Here is a 9689-nt window from a genome sequence, read left to right as displayed (position 1 = left end):
TGTCATAAGTTAGAAGAATGAAGATTACATTTCTGGATTTAAATCTGCAATGCCTGTTTAATCTGAGGGAGAGAACAAAAATTGCAAACGAACACGAAAAAAAAAACCCAACAACACCACAACAACAAAAACCAAACAAAACAAAATATTAAAAAAAAACAACAAAAAACAACAACGAAACGAATCGCTCAACAACAGATACACATCGGCACTTAAAATATTTACAATTATCTTGTCTTGGACGGTTTAAGTTTCCAATCTTTTTTTCATTATTTTTATTGAAAGTGCATGGCTGTTTAGTTTCAACCTTGAGCGGAAATCTCAATGTAAGCGTGCCATTGCGCTCACCTTTCACCTTTGACCTATTGACGACAATGTGCATACATGAGCGGTTTTTTTGTATAATTGTAAAACGTTATCGCTCTACAAAATTGTACAGTGACAAAATGCCATATTTTTTTTTCAATTTTGCCCTAAAAAGGTTTATTTTACTATTAATAAAATCAAAATGATTCTCAAAATTATTCATTTTATTATCTCTGTCACATCAGAAAGCTCTAAAGAAGTCGTTAAGTTATTGGAGTTTTGGACGTCGGTGATCAGTTCAAGAAATAGGGAAAAAAAGTAGTCCATCAGAGCCATAGGCCAGTTTCTATAGCGCGAAACGGATAATAGCAATTGCTTGCTACAGCTTGGATAAGACGCTAGTCTATCGCAAAACATATTCCACCAGATCTATCAGTCCCAGCTATCAATCACTGCTAGGTGGACAAGTTGGGGGGGGGGGGGGGGGGGGGGGGGGGGGGGGGGGGGTCAGAAAAAAATCTTGACTGCACCCGGGATCGATCTCGGTCCCATTGCTTGTGATCGAAAGCTCTACCAACTGAGCTAACGGAACGCCCAATAAATAGAAAAATGAAATGACAGTTTTTTTCTGGTTAGAAAAATGAATTGACATTTTTTTCTGGTTAAAATGAAAAAAAAAAGGCGTTTTGTCATCGTACCAAGGCGCAGTCAATGAACGCGTGTCTGGACGACAACAGAGACAACGTCTGCGATAACCTTGCATTGTTTTATAGCACTCCTGATCCTCGAGTACGCTTTACCAGATAGCTGCCGTAGTCTGGAAAAACTCGTATTTAAAAATTTGGCCAACCACCCCCCCCCCCCCCCCCCCCAAAAAAAAAAAACAAAAAAAAAAAAAAAAATAAAAAAATAAAAAAAACCAAAAAACTTGTCCTTTAATAATGATTGATTTAAATTCTTCGCCAAGTCTGGGGTTGGAAATTTCGCCAAGATTAGGATCATTTATTTCGATCGATATGTGAAGGATGAGTTTTTTGGTCAAACTTTTATAATACATGGTTTTCCTAGTACGGCAGTAAACTGGTTAATCTCCAAAGAATTAACTTACTGCTATCAATGGAAGAATCCCATTAAAACATTTGCCCTTTATTCCACTCCCTCCTTATCTTCATCATTTCTAGCCTTACCTCTTCTCTTCGCCTTACCTCGAATTATGACCTACTCTCCCTCTCTCTCTCTCTCTATCCCTCTCTGACTCTCTCTCTCTCTCTTTCTGTCCCCTCTCTCTCTCTCTCTCTCTCTCTCTCTCTCTCTCTCTCTCTCTCTCTCTTCATTCGTTATTTCTTTCTATCTTTCTTTAGTGCGTTAGGAGCCATTTCAAAGGAATCAACATTTTTTTTGTTTTGTCGCTCACGGCGGGACTCGAATAGCTCGACCTATAGAACAGTTAGTAGAGGAGCGCAATATCACAAGACCACCGATGCGTCATGTCTTGTCCAACAAGTTAAGTGCTGCTGTTGTCTTGAGACTCCATGAAAATGGCTTTATGCTTTTATTTTGTGTGTGGATATTGTTCTATATACAATCTTTTTTCTTTTAAATCGCACTAATTTGTCTGACTTTAAATTCTATGATTTAATGCCCATCTTTGATGGAAAATGTTTCTTTCATGAGTTTTTACGACGTAACTTGGGAGAGCGCTTTACGACTTTACTGACGTACATATATAATATATATATATATATATATATATATATATATATATATATATATATATATATATATATATATATGAAGGTCTGACATCCGAACCCAATGATGGGCCTAACTTAACATTGTTCTAATGGACTATATATATTTGCGTCATTATCTTGAGATTCCCATTACAACAATGAGCCCATAATGAATTGGATTATCAGACCTGCAAAAACGTGCCCGTCGAACGCTATCTTTTGTATTTCATTTAGTACTGTGCAAGCACCTTTTGATTCCTTTTCAATTGTCTCCCAGTTTAACTTCCGGTTGTCTGTGTCGGCCAGGAAGACTTTGTTTAAACACCTTAAAAAATAGGAAATGGGAAGGATGAGTTATAAAACAAACAGGTTCCATTCAAATTTATTATTTTGGGTGGAAGGAAACGAAATGAAAAATACAGGGAAGAGGAAGGAGTTAATTTATGTAAATTCTCCGTTTTATTTAATTTTTAAAACACTATAATATAACATAATATATGATCTAGAGAAGGATACACTTAAAAAAAAAAAAAAAACCAAAAAAAAACCTCATTTATTAATTGACTTAAAGAGGAAAATAATAGTCCTGTTTGCCTCATAGTTTGAGTGTTTTGAAACTTCACATTTTCTCCGGTGATTCTATATTGTCCAATACTTTGATGTAGAATGTTAACTTATTTTCTATCTGGATGTGATTTAGCAGCTTTTGAAAGCCGCCTGTCCATTCATAGGAGTTTCACAAGTGGGGTGTCATTTTGATCTATCATAATATTAATCTTTATATATCTGTAGTTCCCTTTTTTTCAGGGTGAAATGAAAATTAAAAAAGAGGTTTATGGCATTAGTAGGATGCAGCATTTAAAAAAAAGATACACCCACTATTCATATTGCCTACGTGCTCTCCCAAAACACTTTCTGTGCGTTCTCTCTCTCTCTCTCTCTCTCTCTCTCTCTCTCTCTCTCTCTCTCCTCTCACCTCCCCCTCCCTTCCGTTTATTTCAAATATAGATCTATTATAATGATCCGGAAATGTCGAAATGACTCAAACCTGAGACATTTTCAATATCTTGGTTCTGAATCTTTTATACAAATTGTAGGCCAAATCAACGGTTGAAACTTGAATTAAATGTTGTTGTTTTTTTTTACCAAAATGAAAAACTGGGTTTTGTTGGAATATGACAGTTATCTGATCGACTTAATGTTTAATCAACTGTGACCCAAAATTCAATTTTTCATCACGGTGCATTGTCATTTATTTGCATGTTGAATAATATTGTAAAGCGTTTCCGGTTTGGATATGTTTAGCCATTCAATAGAAAGTGTGAGCTGATGGTGAATCACTAAAACCAATGTTGAAAAGTCGTTGCCTCAAATACTATTCTGCAATTCACTGTAATCCCTTTCCCCCTCTTTCCAAACAAATACGTAGTAAAAATTTTGGCCAGAAATCTCATCCTTCAATAACTGATATACTCCACTTGTGTTCGGATGTCACATATATTATGTACACGTCGCCCCCGCACTAAAATACGATAATAACAATTACAACTTTAATTCATATATTAAAAAAAAATAATTTAAAAATTCAGCTTTATTCAGCGCAATATCCACTAAATGTGCTCAAAGCGCTTTACAAGGGGTCCCTGTCAACAGCAACATTTAACATGTAGGATGGGAAATGTGTTTATCGAAATACAATGGTCCATAATTTGATCAAAACTTTAAAAAACAAGCACATACGAATTTTAGTGTTAGGAATTATTTTAATCGATCGATAAATAAAGTGAACAGTTCTTGGTCAGTTTATTGTAAAAGCGGTAAAGATTGCTATTTATTGAAACTTCTACTTTCGTTTCTCTTCATTGTTTTAACAAGAAAAATAGGATGATAAGAGATTACAAGATAAGGAATGTAAAGGCATGCCAGGAAAAGGATCCAAATAAAATTTTTAAAAACAAGAAGAGAAAGTTATGATGGGTTTCAACTCGAAATCTCATTGTTATGACACTCTCTAATTCAGTGAGAGACAGATTGGGGGGGGGGGGGGGGTAGAGATAGAGAGCGTCAGAGCTGGAGAGAGAGAGAGAGAGAGAGAAAGAGAGAGAGAGAGAGACAGTGTGTGTGTGTGTGTGAGAGAGAGAGAGACACACAGAGAGAAAGGCATAGATAGGGACACACACACACACACACACACACACACACACAGACACAGAGGGAGACAGAGGGAGGGAGATAGATAGATAGATAGAGAGAGAGAGAGAGAGAGAGAGAGAGAGAGAGAGGCAGAGAGAAAGACATAGATAAGGACATACACACACACACACACACACACACACACAGACAGACACAGCGGGAGGGAGAGAGAGAGAAGGAGAGAGTTGATTCGGGTCGACTATCCTCTACTACAAATAATATTTACGTCATCTTATTTCCTTTAACCTTTATTCATTTAATGTTCACATCTTCAAATCCTCTATTTACTCGAACTTTACGGAAAACTATATTATAAGGAAGAGCTACAAAATAACACAATCAGGCCATGCGTATCTGCCACAGAGCAACCTATTATAAAATCAAACAATTCCGATAAGAACTAAAGTAAAAGAAAAAAAAAAACCCATTTTAATCAAACTATCATAAAACCGGAGAAAAATTGGTGTTAAGATAACAATTGGTAACAACGCAGTGAGTTCAAACAGTGCAGACATTAGAAAGGGAAAATAGAACTAGTGTAGAAAGCGGATTGCTTTTTTATGAAGAACGGAAGTCTTTTCAACTCGAATTCAATGAGTGTAAAATTATATTTTGCTGAGTTCAACAATTTTGTGAACTCCCGAACCTTTTTTTCTAGTATAACCTTGAATACATTAAAAGATAAACGTTAAAGTGAATGATCAAGTCGTATATATATATATATAATATATATATATATATATATATATATATATATATATAATATATATATATATATATATATGCATATATATATATAATATGTATATATATGAACCATAAATTATAAATAAATAGATGGGTAGACAGTTAGAATAGTAAAAGAGATGGACAGGAAAGAGGAATAATAACACAACCATATTTCGAAAAGCATCAAATAACATTTTCTATGATATTATGACATCACATCATGATTCGTAATGTGAAATGCGCTATAGAAATGTGCGTACACAATCATATATCTATGTGTTTCTTATACAGAGAGCAAAAGAAAAAGAAACAAATTAATGGCCATAGCAGCGCATTGCAATCTAAAACCATTGGCTATATAGAACAGAAATTAATACACAATTCCGTTGCGATAAATTGTGATGGTTATTACATTGTATCTTGTAATTCTAAAACGGGCGCTACCTTAGTCCATCACAGTATACTTTCCACCTTATCTATTCTAGACCCACATGCATACTCTCTCCATTTTGAAACCATAACATTGATTATAAACAAATCACTTTAGTCTGGTGAAGTACCTGACTGCTACAAAAGAACAATCACAACTCCACTTTTAAATAAATCCAATTTGGACTCTGCGAATTAAAAAAAACTATCGCTCGGTGTCCAACTAGCCTTTTCTTACCAAAATTTGGGGACAAAATTGTTTTAAAACAGTTGAAAAATCACCTTGTCACGATTAATCTTATTGAGCCGTTCGAGTACGACTATCGGGAAAATCATAGCACTGAGACGGCTCTCTTAAGAATGTGCATGACATTTTGATTTTATGTGACAGGGCAATGTGTCTATCCTAATTTTGCCTGACCTTTCCGCAGCATTCGATGCAATCTATCACTCTATTCTGTGCGATAGACTCCCTACCAATTTTGGTGTAAATGGTACAGCTCTATCCTGGTTCAAGTCTTACCTAACCAACAGGACAAAATCAGTATGTTTAAATGGAGAACCATCGAAAGATGCGCTTTTGAAATATGGTATCCGTCAAAGATCCGTTCTCGGTCCTCTACCGTATACCTTGTATACAATGCCTCTTGGCAGCGTGATACAATCGCACTCTGTGAAATATCAGCTGTATGCCGACGACACACAGCTCTTTAATATGTGACCCCTCTTCCATCGTATAATACTTTAGATGATATTAATCAATGCTGTGAATCTGTTAAAACATGGATGGTGTTTAACAAACTGAAGTTAAACGATGAGAAAGTAGATCTCGTCTGTTGGATCTGAATCTAAACTGAAGAAAGTTCAGACACAATCCATTACAATTGAAGATACTATCATTCCTTTCTCACACAAAGCTAAAGACCTTGTTGTCATCCTAGACAAATCGCTTTCTATGGACCATAAAGTTGACTTCCTCATCAAAATCCCGAATTTATAATTTATTTTAGAATTTCACGTATCAAGACTTTTATTCTATTCGATATTCTAAAAACCATTGTTTCGGCACTGATCCTATCCCGACTCGACAACTGTAACCTTCTTCTCGTTGATCTTCCAGATTATAAAATAAGCAGACTTCAAAGAATTCAGATGGCTGCTAGGATGGTTCTTGGAAAGTCTCATTTTGATGACACCAAATTTATACTAATTACTCTCCATTGGCTACCTGTGAAAGTCAGAATTGAGTTCAAAATTGCTCTCAACTGTTTCCATGTAGTTCAATCTTCTGCCAATCTTTATGTTCAAGACATTCTTCAGCCTTATATTCCGAAGCATAATTTGAGATCGCAAGACTCAAAATTGTTAGTAGTACCGAAAAAAATATTAAGAGATTTGGTGATAGATCCCTTTCTTTAGAATATCTGACAGTGTCGGTGTCTTCAAGAAACGTCTTAAGACATACTTTTCATCAAATACTTGTTTTTGTAAGTTGTCCTACTTATAACAGCGTTGATATAATAATGCTTTATGAGTTGTGATTACAAAGTAGTAACATGTATTGTTTTAAACGGATTTGAGGATTCGCTATAAAGCGCCCTAAAATGCACCCATTATTATTATTATTATTATTATTATTATTATTATTATTATTATTATTATTATTATTATTATTATTATTATTATTGGTGGACAACAAAACCAAACAAAACAAAAAAAGTCAAGAAAACAATACGCTGTAAAGTCTATTGTCAAAAATTCTCTGTTTGGATATGAGCATGGCTGCTGGCTGGTGATAGCTAAAGGTGATAATATATCGAATCAGCCTTGAGGCACCAGATGTATTACTCATCATATTTTGTGTCCATTTATTCGCAGTATGACAGATTTTAACAGCGGAATCAGTTAAAAACATGGTTAAAGACAAACGGGGGTTCGGTACGCTATTCAATGTTATCAATTTTTCATTAGGCAATTCAAAATTATTCAAAGCACCATCTTAAAATCATCAATAATCGTGCACGCCAAACGAAGACACAAAAGGCTTCTTTAAAAATCACCGCGCTTTGACAACATAATGCATTAGAATAAATTGAATTGAGCTGTCTTTCACATCCAGCTGTGAAAGAACTCAGCGCTGATATTGTGAGCTGTCAAACTCGCTTTTAAGAATCAGATTTGCTATTGTCTTGGGATTTCCATAACTCGATTAAGAAGGAGACTTTGGTTCCAGAACCGCATTAGAATAATAGAAAGTTAGAAAGGCATTAAATTACATCAGATGAGAAGCTTGATTTTAACTTTAGATTAATCAAAGAGAACATTATAATCATAACCATGCTGAAAAAAAGGAACTGACCAAGTAAGAAGCCAAGGAAAGAACAGCCGAACATTGTACAAAATAGGCACGGGTAGGCAAGTAATTATTCATTTTGTGAATCTTCACTGTTTTTTTGTTGTTGTTTTGTTCAAAGATTTAGTAATACCTTTAAAAATTAGCTAATGACAATACCAACACCTTTTAGCATTTCAAAATCAAAACACCCATTTTATGTGTCAAAATATCTCCTACAGTATTCAAACCCACGAGCTCCCAACCCAGAAGCACACTGACTCAGTGACTTAGGGGTATTGTGTCTGCTCTTGGGACAAATGTCAGTCGATGTTAACGTGGTTAGCGGCCGGATCGGTGACATTGATCATGGAAAATTTGAGTCCCGACTTTATGTCCTTGAAGGCACTTAAACTCACATTATCCCAGTCGACTAAATGGGTGAATGCGTATCTAGCAATTGGCAGTTACGGATATTGTAAGAGTGTTAGTACAAAAAGACGCCTAACCGACGACTGGTACTGTATGAAAATTAATATGGTACCATATTATGATCTGCTGAGATAATACATGAAAGATTGTGAAGCGTATTGAGCATTGTACATCCGTGGAAATGCGATTGATTAATTTCACATTTAATTACTAATCTAGAGAGCGGATCGACAATGCCATACAAATACATGGTAAACAAAATGGTAACCCATTCATGTCCACGTTTAAAGTATATTGGCTACAATGTTTTTCCGTTAAACAGGGAAATATTATAATATGGACACCCTGTAATGATTCAACGAAATTTAAGACTCACTCAAAACCAAAAAAAAAAAACCCTAAAAAACTTTTAAAAAATTATTATTATTATTATTATTATTATTATTATTATTATTATTATTATTATTATTATTATTATTATTATTATTATTATTATTATTATTATTATTATTATTATTGTTATTATTATTATATTATTATTATTATTATTATTATTATTATTATTATTATTATTATTATTATTATGCCTTTTGATTTTGCGCCACGATATCATAAGATATCGTCGTCTAGGCATTCCACGAAGGAATATAGATAACTCATCAAACAAGACGTCTGATGTCAACAGGAATCACCCACGTTGTCCAAGTGAGCAAATTGGAAGTCAATAACTTGCCCAAGGAAAAAAAACGAAAGTTCCTGAAGCGGGGCTCGAACCCGGGTCATCCGCTTCGCAGTGCAATGCCTTAACAACTCGGCCACTTCGCCGCCCCCCCCCCCCATTATTATTATTATTATTATTATATTATTATTATTATTATTATTATTATTATTATTATTATTATTATTATTATTATTATTATATTATTATTATTATTATTATTATTATTATTATTATTATTATTATTATTATTATTATTATTATTATTATTATTATTATTATTATTATTATTCGTCATATATAAATTTCCCATCATATAATTAACTGTCTACTAACACCTTGAAATAATCCATAGATTTAGCATTCTTTGTTATTATTATTATTATTATTATTATTATTATTATTATTATTATTATTATTATTATTATTATATTAATATTATTATTATTGTCATGGTCTCAAGTGAGTAAAGAGCTACTCGACTATGCATAAAGATATATGTAGAATGAGGCCCCAGAATTTACTAGTTACTATAAATGAAAAACAATTAACGATTTGTTTACAATGAAATAAAAATAATGATGAAATTTAATTAAAAGAGATAAACAGTGATCGTGGTAGTTACAAATAGAGATATGAATACTTTACGTAACTTATGATAATATATCAGGTTCATAAGTTTACGTTTCCAGGCAGTTGATGGGCTTGGATGATCTATTCCTCTGATAACAGGATTGGACTCGTAAAATTCCACTTCCAGGCAATTGGTAAGGGGTTATAGTGTAGTACAGCGGGCTTGGGTTTGATCCTTGAAGAT

At 33.9% G+C, this 9689-nt stretch overlaps 1 protein-coding gene across 1 annotated transcript; it reads left to right on the top strand.

Annotated features, from left to right (window-relative positions):
- The first annotated feature begins 1017 nt into the window (after positions 1-1017).
- On the top strand, positions 1018-8016 carry LOC144962654 (uncharacterized). The gene is made up of 4 exons (XM_078895767.1): positions 1018-1095; positions 5782-6077; positions 6401-6754; positions 7965-8016. The coding sequence occupies exons 1-4, from the start codon at positions 1018-1020 to the stop codon at positions 8014-8016; spliced, it is 780 nt and encodes a 259-aa protein (XP_078751893.1).
- Positions 8017-9689: the final 1673 nt, after the last annotated feature.

Source organism: Berghia stephanieae, chromosome 1 (genome assembly GCF_034508935.2).
Source record: "Berghia stephanieae isolate SIO BIC M18660-M18661 chromosome 1, UCSD_Bste_1.3, whole genome shotgun sequence".
Lineage (NCBI taxonomy): Eukaryota > Metazoa > Mollusca > Gastropoda > Nudibranchia > Aeolidiidae > Berghia > Berghia stephanieae.
This window is presented reverse-complemented; position numbering and strand designations above follow the sequence as displayed.